General features: G+C 37.7%; 1 protein-coding gene across 10 annotated transcripts in view; it reads left to right on the forward strand.

The window, feature by feature from the left end:
* Positions 1 to 15,433, forward strand: part of PTK2 (protein tyrosine kinase 2) — a 286,007-nt gene that overhangs the window by 92,098 nt on the left and 178,476 nt on the right. For 7 of the 10 annotated variants that reach the window (XM_021707659.1, XM_021707660.1, XM_021707661.1 and 4 more), the window contains one exon: positions 8 to 174. The exons of the other annotated variants lie outside the window; for them this stretch is intronic. In XM_021707659.1, the coding sequence (XP_021563334.1) occupies positions 8 to 174 (167 nt within the window). The remainder of the gene's footprint in view (positions 1 to 7; positions 175 to 15,433) is intronic. 10 annotated transcript variants of the gene reach the window in all.

Here is a 15,433-nt window from a genome sequence, read left to right on the forward strand (position 1 = left end):
GTTTTAGGGCATCATTCAGAAGATAGTGGACAGTCACAAAGTAAAGCATGTGGCCTGCTATGGATTCCGCCTCAGTCATCTGCGGTCAGAGGAGGTTCACTGGCTTCACGTGGATATGGGCGTCTCCAGTGTGAGGGAGAAGTATGAGCTTGCCCACCCACCAGAGGAGTGGAAGTAAGAAACAAACCTACTTTGGTGTGATACACACTTGATATGTTTTGCTTATTAAAAATATGCACGAGAGGATGAATGTATATGCTGAATTTTTACACTGCTTATCATAGTAACTCTTGTATAAATGAAATTGGTTAGTAATTACTAACCAGTGGTCTCTTCTAGACTTCTCTTTAATCAGCTTTGGGGCATCATTAACTTCATTCCTTGAGCCATCTGATTTCAGTCTACTGTGATGGTCTTTTACTAGTCACATTTCTTGCCATTTCTGCTTTGTTTCAACCTTTGCTGAATAGAATTCAAGTCCTAAACCTTTTTTCTTTCTTATTCATTGACATTCTTTTATATAGCAAGGCTTGATATGCCTGTGAGGAGACTATGTCTAATTACCTTATTAATGGACTACATTGCTTGCTTTATTACACCTAGTAATCTAGAGCTCACCTACAAAGAATGGGTGTATATTTGATATTCCCATGCAACACTAAAATTGGGAAGTGATCTTTTTGTGACTCCTATTGAAACATTAAGTCAAAAGAAAATAATTACAAGGTGAATTAGAAGAATTCCCTATAATTGTCCTTTTTCTAGTTCTCCCCTAGAAATTATTCACTATGGTGAATAATTTTTTCACCCTTAAGTCAGTAAAGATGTTAGTAGAAAATTATACATCTAAACTACTTACTATGGAGAAAACTATAACTTGTAAAAATGGGCTTCCCACACTGAGGTTCTTGTTTTTGTAGATAATGCTTCAGAAATAAAGATAATTGTAGATTGATGAGTGCATTCAAAAAGTAACAATCCAGGGATCCTAATAGATTAAGGTAGGCCTTTTTTTTTTTTTTGAGTTGGAGTCTCACTCTGTCGCCCAGACTGGAGTGCAGTGACCACTCCCGGCCACCGCAGCCTCGACCTGCTGGGCTCCGGCGATCCTTCCGCCTCAGCCTTCCGAGTAGCCGGAATTACAGGCGTGCGCTACCATGCCCGGCTGATTTTTTGATTTATTGTAGAGATGAGGTCTCACTGCCCAGGCGGGTCTCGAACCCGCGGGCTCAGGCAATCCACTCACCTCAGCCTCCCAAAGGCGTGGGATTACAGACTGAGTCACCGAGCCCGGCTGGCCTTTTTTTTTTTTTGGGTGTTGGAGTGTCACTCCATTGCCCAGGCTGGAGTGTGGTATCACGCTCATGGCCACCCTGGCGTCAACTTGCTGGACTCAAGCGATCTTCCATCTCAGCCTTCTGAGTAGCTGGAACTATAGTATGTGCTACCACGCCCAGCTAATTTTTAAAAAAAATTTATTGTAGAGAGGAGGTCTCGCCAAGTTGCCCAGGCTGTTCCCAAACCTGTGGGCTCAGGCAATCCCCTCACCTTGGCCTCTCAAAGTGCTGAGATTATAGGCTTGAGCCACTGCACCCGGGCAGTATAGACATTTTAAAAGAAAAGGAAACATGTTTAAGTAAATTAATCTTCATTTGAATAAAATTATTTCTAGTTACCGAGTTCATCAAAGAAATATAGTTGTATTTTAAAATGTAATACATAGCTGGAACTGAGCTAACAAAATATTCCTTGAGAGTATAGTTTGGTTTAGTTGGCTAAGCAAGTAAGTATTTAAAAACAAAGAATATCTAAAAGTTAGATAAAAATACCTATGGTTTTTTGTTTTGTTTTGTTTTTAAAGATGGAGGTTTGACTGTGTTGCCTGGGCTGGTATTGAACTCCTGGGCTTAGATGATCATTCCGTCACAGGGTACTTTTATTTAACACAATTCTATTATCTTAGTAGACATAGCAGAGGCAAACCTTATTATAATGATATTTTTAGTGCTTAATAAAATATTGGTTGAACCTACATCTTTGAATTTTGTTCTTTGAAGCCAATTTATTTTACCTTATTTCAAGTAAAATTGAGTAAGCACTATCTTATTTAATGGGTCCTGAATTCTCAAAAGGAAGAAACATTTAGACTGGGCTAGATTGAATCTTTCAAAGACTAACCTTGCTCTAATGAAGGATGATCAAGGTGCTGCTGTGTGGTTAATAATTTTGATTATGGCAACCTTGGTATATTGTCATCATGAGTGGCTGCTAAGAACCACGCACTAGGCCAGCTATATGCTGTAAGAGAGAACTTAAATGTGTATTTCATTAATTCATCCTAAGCCTTATGAGTTAAAGACTTTTATACCTATTTTACAGATGAAAACCAGAGGCACAACAACATTGATAAACTTACAGTCACATGGATAGTTTGTGACACAGCTTTGATTTGAATTTAGCTGACTGACTTCATAGTACAGGTTTTCAAAATCAGCTTGCCTATTTAATTGGTTTTCTTCCTTCCCTTCCTGGTGTGCCCCCTGCCCCCCTAGGGTCTCACTTTGTCACCCAGGCCTTGACCTGCTGGGCTCTGGCAATCCTTCTGCCTCAGCCTTCCAAGTAGCTGGAACTACAGGCATGTACCACTACGCCTGGCTAATTTTTCTCAGTTTATTGTAAATACAAGGTATCGCCAAGTTGCCCACGCTGGTCTCAAACCCCTGGGCTCAGGCAGTCCTCTGGGCTCAGGCAGTCCTCTCGCCTCTGCCTCCCAAAGTGCTGAGATTATAGATGTGAGCCACCATGCCCTGCCGATCAACTTACTTCTAATAGAAACTCTAGAAGAAGAGAATAAAAAAGAATAAGGAAGAGGAAATAAATGGTTGAGAATATTCTAGAATCAATGACATACAAATACAGAATTAACATAAAATTCTAAGCAAAGTTAATAAAACTAAATTATTGCTTTGGCAAATTATAGTAAAATATTGTTGCACCAGAGAAAAAGACAGTGTTAAAAACAACAGGAGAAAAATTTAGACTTTTCAACAGCAATAGTAGATGCCTAGAACGTAGTGGAAACAAATGTTCAAAGTGCTGAGAAAAAGTAACTGACAACCTGTATTTGTTTGCTTAGTTAAATTACCATTTAAGAACAGGATGAGATAGATACATTTTACTTAGAGAATTTACCACCAAAGAAACCCCTGACAAAAATCTCAGGAAAAAGGAAAATGAAAAGAATGGTTTCAGATGCAAGAAGAAAAAAACTGGATAGATCTAAATATGCATTGGCTCCCTAAGACAAAATAATGATGAATACTGCTTTTTAATTTGCAGAACTCCTACACAAAACATAAGTAGGAAGGAACAAAGTATACCAGGCAAATAATAACCAGAGGAGAAAAACTTTGGTGTTACTCTATTAATATCCTATGAAAACATTTGAAAAATCATTATTAGGGATATAGAGTGTAACTATATAATAATAAAAGGCTCATTTCACCAAGGATGTAATAAATATTCTTCACTTAGCTTCCTGGATACCAGACTGTTGGTTTTTCTTCTAATTTGTTGACCATTCATAGTCTTCCCTTCCTTAGCCTTAAAATTGTGGGGTGTTCCAGTAATCTCTTTTCTTTCTATTTTCCCTAGACTTGCCTTTGGCATCAATTTGGTTGGATAGACACGGGGAAACTGATAAACAAGTTATTGCAGTAATCCAAGCAAAAATCCTAAGAGATGGTGGAATAGGGAATGGTAACGGCTGTGGTAAGAGTACAGGATGAATTTTTAAGGTAGAGCTGGCAGGATTTGCTGATGGATCTCTTAGAATGTAAGCCTTCTAATTAAATATGTAAATCATTCTGGCTTAGAAACTGCAAGCAGCTTCTCATCACACCCATAGCAAGCTCTAGAGTTTACTTCACAGTTCTTATCTCCTCCTCCTGTTCCTCTCCTTCCTCCACTCTGGTAACACTGGTTCCTTTGAAATTTCTGTGTTGCATTAAACTATTTAATGTATTTTAGAATTATTTCATAACTATTCAGATTGGGATCTGATTTGGTGGTTTCTTCTGTATTATCGTTTTTGTTAATTGTTGAGTAGTCTAGCCCTCCTTCTTAACTAATGCTTCCTTTGTCTCACGTCCCCTTTTGCCTTTATATTTGTCAACTTTTTACTTACTCGACTCTAGCCTCCCTGGCTTTCTTACTGGTTCTTGAACATCCATGCTTGTTCCTTATTGGGGTCTTGGAATTTCATATGACTCTGCTGAGTGTGTTCAGCCCTTTGCAAGCATGGCTGGAACCTCCCCTTATTTTGGGCAAGTGCTTAACTGTTACCACTTCCATGTGGCCTTCTCCAACTGGCTGCCTAAAGAGCTCACTGCCTGCCTGAAGCTCCTTATGATCTTTTATCAGCTTGTACTCTGTTAATATTTTAATAGACTTATTGGGATTAAAATTATATGTTTGTTTATTTTTCTCCCTCAGGGACTTTGTGTTATTACCTGCCCTGTGCCTGGTATGCAGTAGGCACCCAATAAAAATCATTTGAGTACAAATTGAACAAATGAATGTATTGATAATGCAATTGTAAAGTAGACCAAGAGGCAAAGTAATGTGATGGTGTAGAAATTTGTATTCAACTCGGAACCAAACAATATTGGTTTAAATTACTAACAGTATTACCATATTAACACATGTGCTTACTACATGTCAGACATTGTGCTAAGTAAGCACTTGATGTATTTCATCAAAATTAATTTGTATTATGATAGTCTTATCAAGTAGGTACACTGTTTTTACCGTTTTACTCATGAGAAAGCTATAATTTAGAGAGGCTTGATAACTTTCCCCAGATGTCGTAGTGTTTAAATGGGTGACAGAGTGGAGATTGGATGTAATTCCAACTATTTCCTTTCTACTACTGTATTAGATTTGTAGCTCAAGAAGTAGAATATGACATAATTTTTTTCTCTTACTTGCAGACATCTCAGTTCATAGGTGGGTATGTGAGGGCAACTGCAGTTTTAGCTTTAATTCTGAGAAGTAATATTCGAATGAAAGTACCAGAACTCATCATTATAATTGGGTGTAAATTTCCATTTCTGTGAAGCTTTTGAACATAGATTGTTCTTTTGCTGTCTGCTATAGGGTCTTTCATATTGTTGAATAAGCCTGAGATATAAACTTGTTCACTTGAGTCTTCAGTTCTTCAAATGCCTCAGTAAGCTAGCTTACAACACATGTATTTGATCAGAAGTGTCTCAGGCAGGATGACTTTAGAGAGCTGTGTCATGACTTGTCATTGGGGAAAGAAAAGCTGGTTTGATAAATGGCTCTATTCTTGAAATGAGAAGTTGAACAAAAGTGGATCCCACCTCAAACAATACACAGAAATCTACATGAGGTGGGCAAGCAGTGAAACATTACAAGCAAAACTTTCAAAAAAGAAGTTTAATGGAAAGTATAGTTGAATATGTCACTGGACCTGGAGTAGGAAGATATTCTAAAGATCACCACATTTTCACTACAGAAAGAAAGAATGGCATATTTTACTGTATTAAGATTAAGACATTCTGCAAAAGATATATATTTAAGGTACCAAAACAAGTTTCAAAGTGGTAGAAGATACTTATAACAAATGTAATCAACAAAGGATAAGGTTAAGAGTTCTTCTACTGATCAATATGAAATTGCAGTTCGGGCTCAGTGGCTCAGCCTGTGTAATCCCAGCACTTTGAGAGGCGAATGGATTGCCTGAGCCCGTGGGTTCAAGACCAGCCCAGGCAACTTGGTGAGACCTCATCTTACAATGAATGAATGAATGAATGAATGGATGAAAAAAAATTGCAGATACCCTAATAATAAATGGTCAAGAGACATGAAGATATTTTCATCAAAGAGAAAACAAATTTGACCAGTAATCATAGATGGCAATATCAACTTAATTATTGTTGAGGGAAATGGAAATCTAGACCACAATGAGATTCTCTTGCCAGTTGGCAAAAAAATAAGTTGTCTGAAAGTATTGATAGCTGGAGAGGTTGTGTATCTGACAGAGTCTTATCTATACTGCTAGGAGGTGTGTAAATAGTTAAAATCATAGGGCAACCTACTTAGAACCCTTTTGAATATCACAGCATTGCATACCCTACCATCCTGAAGTTCTATTTCAGGTTCTGTCTTTGAGAGACTCTAGCTCTGGCTGTATTAGGCAAGAATGTTCATAGAATAAGCACTGACAGTTAAGTCACTTGAGGAATATTCACACAGTGGAATGTCACATAGGTCAAAATGAATAACCTGCAGGTACATGCAGCAATATAGATAAAGCCTAGTCATATAATGTCATGTGACTAAAGTATGTTCAAGCAGAACTTTGTGAGTACACTAAATACCACTGAACTCTGTACTTTAAAATGGTTAATATTTTATGTGGATTTTACGTCAATTAAAATAAAAAAGGCCGGGATGGTGGCTCAGCCTGTAATCCCAGCACTTTGGGCGGCCGAGGTGGATTTCCTGAGCCTGCGGGTTCGAGACCAACCCTGGCAATTTGGCAAGACCTCATCTCTACAATAAGTCAAAAAATTTAGCCGAGTGTGGTAATGCTCACCTGTATTTCCGGCTACTTGGAAGGCTGAGGTGGAAGGATCGCTGGAGCCCAGCGGGTCGATGCTGGGGTGACTGTGAGCGTGCCATTGCACTCCAGCCTGGGTGACGGAGTAAGACTCCAACTCAGAAATAAATAAAAAAATAAAAGTCCCAGAAATTGGCATATAGTGTGATTACTTTATATAAAACATAGCAAGAATATTTTTGGAAGCACTTATGTTGGGTAAGACTGTATGGAACATGTAAACAAGGGAATGAAACATTTCATCAGAGGTAATTGGAAGGCCCAGAGTCTTGGCAGCGGGGACCACCAGTTCTACCCAATTCCCGCAGGCTCCAAAACAATTTGTGTTGAACCTTGGGGTCTGAGGCTAATTTTGAAAATCCCTTCTATAGTGTGCGTTTGTATCCATGTCTGTCCCCAGAACTCCCCCAGTCAGTCCCAGGGCAGAGGAAGGTTAACCTGTTTTTGGGCTGCTGAGAGAGCCTAGTTAAGTAGGTAGGATTTATTAGAGGCTTGAGTCAGGCAAAAAAATTTAAATTAAGCTGCCATACTTAGTTCATAATAAAGCAAAAGGTATCATACAGTTTTGAAAATTTTTCATCAAACACACTTAAACTTTAAAATTTTGCATTAGCATAATTAAATTTTAGTTAACTGTTTCTACACTGCTGGTGGGAATGCAAACTATGCAACCTCTTTGGAAAACAGTGTAGTGATTTCTAAAAGAACTTGACATTCACCTCCCATATGACCCAACAATCCCCCTACTGGGACTATACCTGGAGGAACTCAAATCATTCTACAGAAAAGATACCTGCACACGCATGTTTATTGCAGCACCATTCACAATAGCAAAAACATGGAACCAACCATATTTCAGAACCTATTGAAACTGAACTGGATAAAAAAAATGTTACATATACAAAGTGGAATATTATGCAGCCATAAAGAAGGACAAACATAGGAACTTTGCAGCAACCTGGATGGATTTAGGGTCTATCATACTCAGTGATCTATCACAGAAACAAAGTACAAAGTACCACATGTTCTCACTTATAAGGGGACCCTGAACATTTACCATAATAATGTAAGAGAGGGATTGGTAGTAGTGGGATACTGCTGGGGATGGGACTTGGGGTGGGGGGGTCACAACATCAATAAGGGTATCTGATCTCAAACCAGGCAAAATGGGTCCAAAGGGAGGCCCAAACTTTATCTGTATGATGACCACTTGTATACCTAACCCTGAATTGTACCCCACATCTTTAAAATAAAAAATAAAATAATATAAAAACAAAAACAATTTAGTTAAATAAATTTTAGTTAATCTGAAATCACCTACATTGAGCAATCTGGCTTCTGACTGGGTTAATCAGATATAATTAGTGCTTTCAGGTGTTAAATTCAAGGCTTTGACAAAGGCTCAGGTCTAAGAGAAGCCTCTCTTGTTTAAGAAAGCATTGTGGACTTTTTCAGAAAAATGAAGAAGAAAGTCCTTTTTATTATTATCAAGATGTGGTTCACATTCTTCTGCTTAGTGCTCCTCTTGCCACTGCTGTTTAATACTTCTTCACTCTGGAAAGAGATGCCTTTTTTCCCCCTAGACTGTAGCAGGAGAAAAAGTATTTTATACAGAGGAAAGGTGACCTATTTCAAAGATGCAAAAGGAAATGTGAATAATGATAGTTGAAAACCTTTTAGGTTATATTTTGATACAGTTTTCTGTGTTATCTTGAGATGACATTTCACATGCATATACCTTAATTTGGAAAGCCAATCTTGACAGATGTGGTGGCTCATGCCTATAATCCCAGCACTTTGGGAGGCAGAGGTGAGAGTATTGCCTGAATCCAGGGGTTCGAGACCAGCCTGGGCAACTTGACAACGTCTGTACAGTAAATAAAAATTAGCCGGGGGTGGTGGCACACGCCTGTGGTTTCAGCTATTTGGAAGGCTGAGGCAGAAAGGTCGCCTGAGCCCAGCAGGTCGAGGCTGCAATGGCTGTGAGCTTGCCACTGCACTCCAGCCTGGGCGACAGAGTGAGACTCTGACTCAAAAAAAAAAGCCAGTCTTTCTTTACGATATTGAATTCAAGAAGAGCTCTTCAAAAGACTTAAGGAAATAAGACAATAAACAGAGGAACACTCCAACAAGTTTGAAAGTGATACCTTTCCAAAGCAGGATGGACTTTGAAACTTACTAATTTATTTATTAAACACTTACTGGATGCCTCAATGCCTGACACTGCCAATACCATGGTAAATAAGTCCCTTTTCTTTGAAAACCATTGTTTTAGTGTTTCTTCTTTGAAGTTTTATACTCTTTGCTTTAACTCCCAACCCCCCTGCTCACCCTTTGGTGTACTCTTTTGTTGCTGTAACAATGTGTAAGAAAATGAAAAGGAAGCCTTGCCCACCAATTTTGCAATTAAAGCCTGGGCTGTACTTCCTGTATTTCTTTCCCTGTTCTTTCTCCTCTAGGGTCTTTCTGTTTGCTGATTCTCTCTCTCCTCTCCCACTTGCCTTCCGGTCATCTCCCGTCGTCCTTCTCATGGCTATATAGCATCATAACTGAGTGCCTCTGAATTCTTTCCTTTCCCCAAATTCTTAGTTATTTATGGATTATTATTTCGCCAAGGGTTCCCTCCTGTCAAAATAATACTGAAAATGACTGGAATTAAATTAAAATCTTGAGATATTGCATATTTTACAATGTTATATCTTTCTATCTTCATTATGTTGTCTTTCATTTTATGTTTTAATTGCATTTTAATGGTTGTTATCACTACAAACATTCTTCACAAAGATATGCATAATTAATTCGAAGAAGTGATACCATTGGCTGTGCTTGGTTGATCATGGTGCTGATTTTTTATTAGCAGTCACCAATTATGTAAGTTTGTTAAAATTTGGCCAGTAAATTTCTGTATGCCCTGATCATTCCTTTCAGTAGACTTGATTTTGAAGTGTAATTTCATTTTATAACATCAGATGCTTTTATTGGAGAAATTTTGAGAGGTGACAACATTCTGTTTTCAGATTTTTTATGAGTGATTCATATGACTCATTTTTGGTAACAATGTTATAAACTGACAGAAATATTTTAGACTTTAAAATGCTCTATCCACAGCATGATAACATGCTTTCCTTTTTTGTTAATTTTAATTATGAAAATTTCAAGTATATACAAAAGTAGATAGAATTGTAATAGTGAGACCCCATATACTTTCCACCCAGTTTCAACAATTATCAACTCATGGTCATTTTGTTTCCTGCCTTTTTCCTCTCCAACATCCTGTATTATTTTGTAGTAAATTCCATACATCATATCATTTCATCCATAAATATTTAGTATATGTCTCTTACACCAGGTTTCTCAGCCTTAGCACTGTTGACATCTTAGGCCAAATAACTCTTTGTTGTAGGAAGCTTCTCAGTACAATCAGTACATTGTATGACTTCTGCCTACTAGATGACAGGAGCCCACACCTCCCCCCATTAAAACAAGCAAAAATGTGTCCAGTTACTGCCAAATATCCCCTACGGAAAATGAGGAAGGGACAGAATCTCCCAAGGTTAAGATAAGAGCCACTGCTCTAAAATATAATATGGACTGTTTTACTATCATAACACCAAAAACTGTGAAAAAAATGATTAAAATTTCTAAAAATTATTCTTAATTTCATAAAGCATTCTGTCAGAATTCAGATTTCTACTTGTTTAGTAAATATGGCAAAAACTTTAAAGATAAATTATTTGAATTAGAATCCATATTACGTCTATACATTATTGATTAAGTCTTTTCTAATCTATACCATCTTCATTCAGTTTTTCCTTCTTGTTTATAGTTTGTTGAGGAACTGTGCTGTTTATCCTACAAGTTTCCTCTTATCTGGATTTGACCAATGGCATCTCTGTCCATTGTCTTTGATGTCTTCTAATATCTTCTCCACAAAGCCTTTGTGTCATCTTTATTAAGTCAATTCTTACTCTATAGTTTGTTGCTCTTATGAGGGTTGTCTTATATTTTATTATTTCTGTTTATTTATTTATAAATTGAACACCTAATTCCCTTGTTTCATTCATTTATATTTTCTGATAAATGTATTGGACTGTACATTGTCATTTTAAGTTTTGCTTTGGCTGTGTCCCACAATTTTGATAGAATTTTATTATTAATCAATATTTTGTTATTTCAAGGGTTTTGGAGGAAACTGTATGGTTATTTAGGGGTGTATTATTTAGATTTTGACTTTGTGTGCTTTAAAAAAGATTGATTTATTTTGTTGTATTATAGGAAAAGTAACGTTTTTATGATGTTGATATTTTTCTTATGTTCACATAATTTTTTTGCCTTAGTATTTAGTTGTTTTTATCCTTTTTGAAAAGAATGTATATTCTCTGTTATAAAGAGGGTAAGTGTGTTGGTGTGCATTTTTTCAGGCATATTGTCATGTTATTTTAAGGTTATGTTGTTCAAATTTTGTCTGCTTGAAAAATGACATCTTCAGTAGTTGCTTTACTTTTATTTTTTTTCTTTTCTGAGTAGCTATCTTCTGATTCTTTATGAGTATAAGGCTATATTGTTAAGTACATATAAGTTCATGATCATAATGTCTTCACTATTACCAGTACACAGTTCTCCTCTTTCTTTATGTGTGTCCTATCATCAACATATTTGTCTTTGTCTATAAATTGGTGAATGGTAGCCCATTTAATTAGAGATGTGCTCATTCCCAGTTCTCTGTTCTTGTGTCCATGGATAACCAATATCCTGACTTTTCTCATAATCATTTTCTTGCTTTAAATAAAAAACAATTTTATTATTTATATATTGTCCATGACTAAGATCATGATCATTCATTATCTGAATCAGAGAAAAAATGACTTTATTGTGCTCTTAAGGGAAGCTCTGCCGATCAATTACCATCTCCCAGAGGAGAACACACTTCTGATATTATAAAAGGTTTCTGGAAGCATAAAGTTTAGCAGTTGGCCAGCTTTCAGAGGTGGGAATGGATTAGCATCAAGTATAGAAGCATGGTTATCCAGGGTAGATTGTTCTTGATCAGTTGGTATTTAGAAGCATATTCTTGAGAGTTAGTTTCTGTTTGGCTGAGTTAGAGAAGGAGCTACCCCAATTAGTTGACGTGAAGATGCACGTTCATCGAGGCAAGTGTCAGCTGATTGATTAAAGGTGCTTTAAAATTAGTTTCAAGTAGGTGTATTCCTTTGTATCTGATATTTATTGACCAAGCTGGCTTAAAACTGGTGGTGGTGGGTGTAGGGGGTAGAGTGTATTTGTTACCAAAGCCACTGAATAGTGAGTCCTATGTGTGTGGAAATTTAAAGATTCTCAGTATGTATCAAAAGTTGTAAGAATAGTATGCAGAAGTCCTGTGTATCCTTCAGCCAGCTTTCTTAAGTGTTAAATCTTACATAAAAATGGTACAGCTATTAAAACCAGAAAGTTAGCCAGGCTTGATGGCTCAGCCTGTAATCCCACGCCTTTGGGAGGCTGAGGTGAGTGGATTGCCTGAGCCCATGGGTTCGAGACCTGCCTGGGCAACTTGGCGAGACCTCATCTCTACAATAAATCAAAATCAGCCGGGCGTGGTAGCGCACGCCTGTAGTTCCAGCTACTTGGAAGGTTGAGGCAGAAGGATTGCCGGAGCCCAGCAGGTCGAGGCTGCGATGGCTGGGAGCGGCCACTGCACTCCAGTCTGGGTGACAGAGTGAGACTCAAACTCAAAAAAAAAAAACAAAAAGAAAACCAGGAAGTTAATATTGCCATTATTATTAATGAGTCTACAAGCCTTATCACATTTCCCAGTTTTCCTACTTACTGTCCCTTTTCTGGCCCAGGAACCTGTGCAGAATACTACATTGCCAATTCACAGTCATGTCTCTTTAGGTCTTCTCTAATCTGAGACAGTTCCTCAGTCTGTATGTGTCATTTATGACCTTGACACTTTTGTAGAATATTTATTGGTTATTTGTATTTTGTTCCTTTATTTGAATTTGGTATGTTTTTTCTTGCTTATATTAAGGCTATGCATTTTTGGCAAAACTACCAAAGCCAAGATGTTATACCCTTCTCATTGTGTCATGTAAAGAAGTTCATAATAGTATGACACAATTTACAGGTCATTCTACCTTGGATCATTGTTAGCTAGGTTTCTCCACTATAAAATTATTATTTCCCCTTTGTCAAGAAATAGCTTCTGAGAAAATACTTACATTTTCAACCACTGTTGTTAGTATTCATTGATGATTCTGTCTTGCAGTGATCATTGCCATAATTTTTGCTAAATTACAAATTTCTGTTTTCATTTTTTCTTTTTTTTTTTCTGATACAAGATCTCATTCTATCATCTAGACTGGAGGGCAGTGACGTGATCATAACTCACTGTAACCTTGAGCTCACTGGGCTCAAGTATACTACCTACCTCAACCTCTTGAGTACCTAGGGCTCAGGCAAACACCACTGTGCCCAGCTTATTTTTATTTTTATTTTGTAGGATGAGGTCTCACTATGTTGCCCAGGCTGGTCTTAAACTCCAGGCCTCAAGTGATCCTTTCGCCTCAGCCTCCCAAAGCGACTGGTATTACAGGCATGAGCCACAGTCCCTGGCCTCAGTCTTTCTTATCATTTTTCAAGTTGGAAGTCTATTTTAAGAATGAACTGTTCACACCACATTTTGATAAGAGCCATCTGTGTTGTTTTGTGGACTTCTACTTTGTCTATTTTACTACACACAAAGTAGCTAGCTAATCCTTTTCAGTAAGGATTATCATATTGTTAATCTAACTCAGCTTTTCAAAAACATATCTTATATTTCTTTCTATCCTTAGTTGGTTAGCTTGTGGGTATCTTAGTGCTCTTTTGGTAGTGAGATTGATGAAGCTAGGTGATAGTGGCATAATAGGAATATATTGCCTAAAAGTAGGAGCAAAAGAATTTTATTTTGGGTATAGTATTTAGCTGCTATTTGGGAATCCATTGAAAGTCATATAGCAGAGAAGTAGAAATGTGTATCAGGATACAACCAGACTATTTATTTATTTATATGAGCCGGAGTCTCACTCTGGGCCCAGGGTAGAGTGCAGTGGCATGATCACGGCTCACCACAGCCAGGCGGTCCTTCCACCTTAGCCTTCCGAGTAGCTGCAACTATAGGCATGCTCCACCATGCCTGGCTCATTTTTTAAATTTTTTGTAGAGAAGAGGTCTCATTATGTTGCCTAGGCTGGTCTTGAATTGTACACAACCTCCCAAAATGCTGGGATTACAGGCGTGAGCCACAATGCCTGGCCGAGACTCTTAAAATAATAACAGAAGTGTATGGAAAATGATGAGCTTCATGGAAGAGAAGTGGAGATGTCAGCTGTAGTGGACAGTAGAAATTGGGTATCAGGCTTTGAGTTTATGGATGGGGATGAGATGATTGGACTGGAATCAAATTAGATGACCTTGAGGAAAGTTTCATTAGGATTGTGTGTGAAATATGCTAGACTGTAGTGTGTTGAAGAAGCAGGGACTGAGATTCTTAACATGATCTAAAGACCCTGTCTACCTTCACATAAGCAAGCTCAATTTGAGTTCCTTTCTGTTTTTAAGCCATAGGTGCCTTCTCCTAGCTTCATTCTGCCTTTGAAAATTCATGCAAGTTCTTGCAGAGGAAGTTGTGGGACCTTGGGAAGATTACATAATTCCCTAAAATTCTTTTTCCCTATATGTGAAAATAGGTGAACATTAACCTGGTTATTCTTTTTCACTCAGGGTCTTGGCAGTTGCCTTCCTAATCTCTCTACTTCTTCCTTTGACCCCTGGTGTCTCTTCTCTGTGGTAAATACCCTGATCATGAAAAATGAAAATCCTGTGATGTCACTGCTCTGCTCACAGCATGTCAGTGGCTTCCTTCCTTACTAACAAAGAACCCCACAGCCAAGATTTGCAGGGGCCTTCATGATTCCACCTTTCTCCGAAGCCTCATTTCTGTTTATTGCCCACATTTGCCCTTGCTGCATTTGCTGTCCCAAGAATCCTCTATCCCCAAGGCCTTTACACAGTCTGTTCTATCTGATCTCTTTCTCCTGCACATAACTGTATATCCCCTTTCCTCACCTCCTTTATATAGATCTTTGCTTAAATATCACTGTATCAGGGTGTCCGTCATTGACTACTTTTATGAAATACTTCATCATTTGTTATTCTCCTTACTTTGTTTTTATAACATTTCTTCACCTGACACATATCTGTGTATTTACTGCCTGACTTCTGCCACAAAAATACAAACTTTTTGAGAGCCAGCATTTTGCCTCTTTTATTCACTGTTGACTTTATAACCACCGCAGCTGTTCCCGAGACCTGATTAATGCCAAAATAAATATTTATTGAGTAATTACTAACATAAACCTTTGAGGTCATTTATTATGATATGCCAGACTGTTCTGAATGTTTTGCATTTACTGACTCATTTATTTCTCCCAGCATCCTTGAGAGGAAATTGAGGCACAGAAAGGTCATGGCTGACAGTGAATACATTACGTGGCCAGAATTCAGGCATAGGTGGCCTTGATCCAGAGCCCTTGTTCTTTCTGCTTCCCTTCAAAAGAAGTCACTTGTGTAAAATATTTATCACAGTTTCTGTCATAGACTAAGTATTCGGTAAATGATAGTTGATATCATCATCAATATTAACTGTTAAGAGAATGTATGTGGAGCCAAACTGCCCAGTGCTTGATTTTGGACTTTAGTTTCCTTATATTTAAAATAGAAGTAACATTAACACCAAAAGCCTCCTGG

Source organism: Carlito syrichta, unplaced genomic scaffold (assembly GCF_000164805.1).
Source record: "Carlito syrichta isolate Samal-C Ts95f unplaced genomic scaffold, Tarsius_syrichta-2.0.1 Scaffold123331, whole genome shotgun sequence".
Taxonomy (NCBI): Eukaryota; Metazoa; Chordata; class Mammalia; order Primates; family Tarsiidae; genus Carlito; species Carlito syrichta.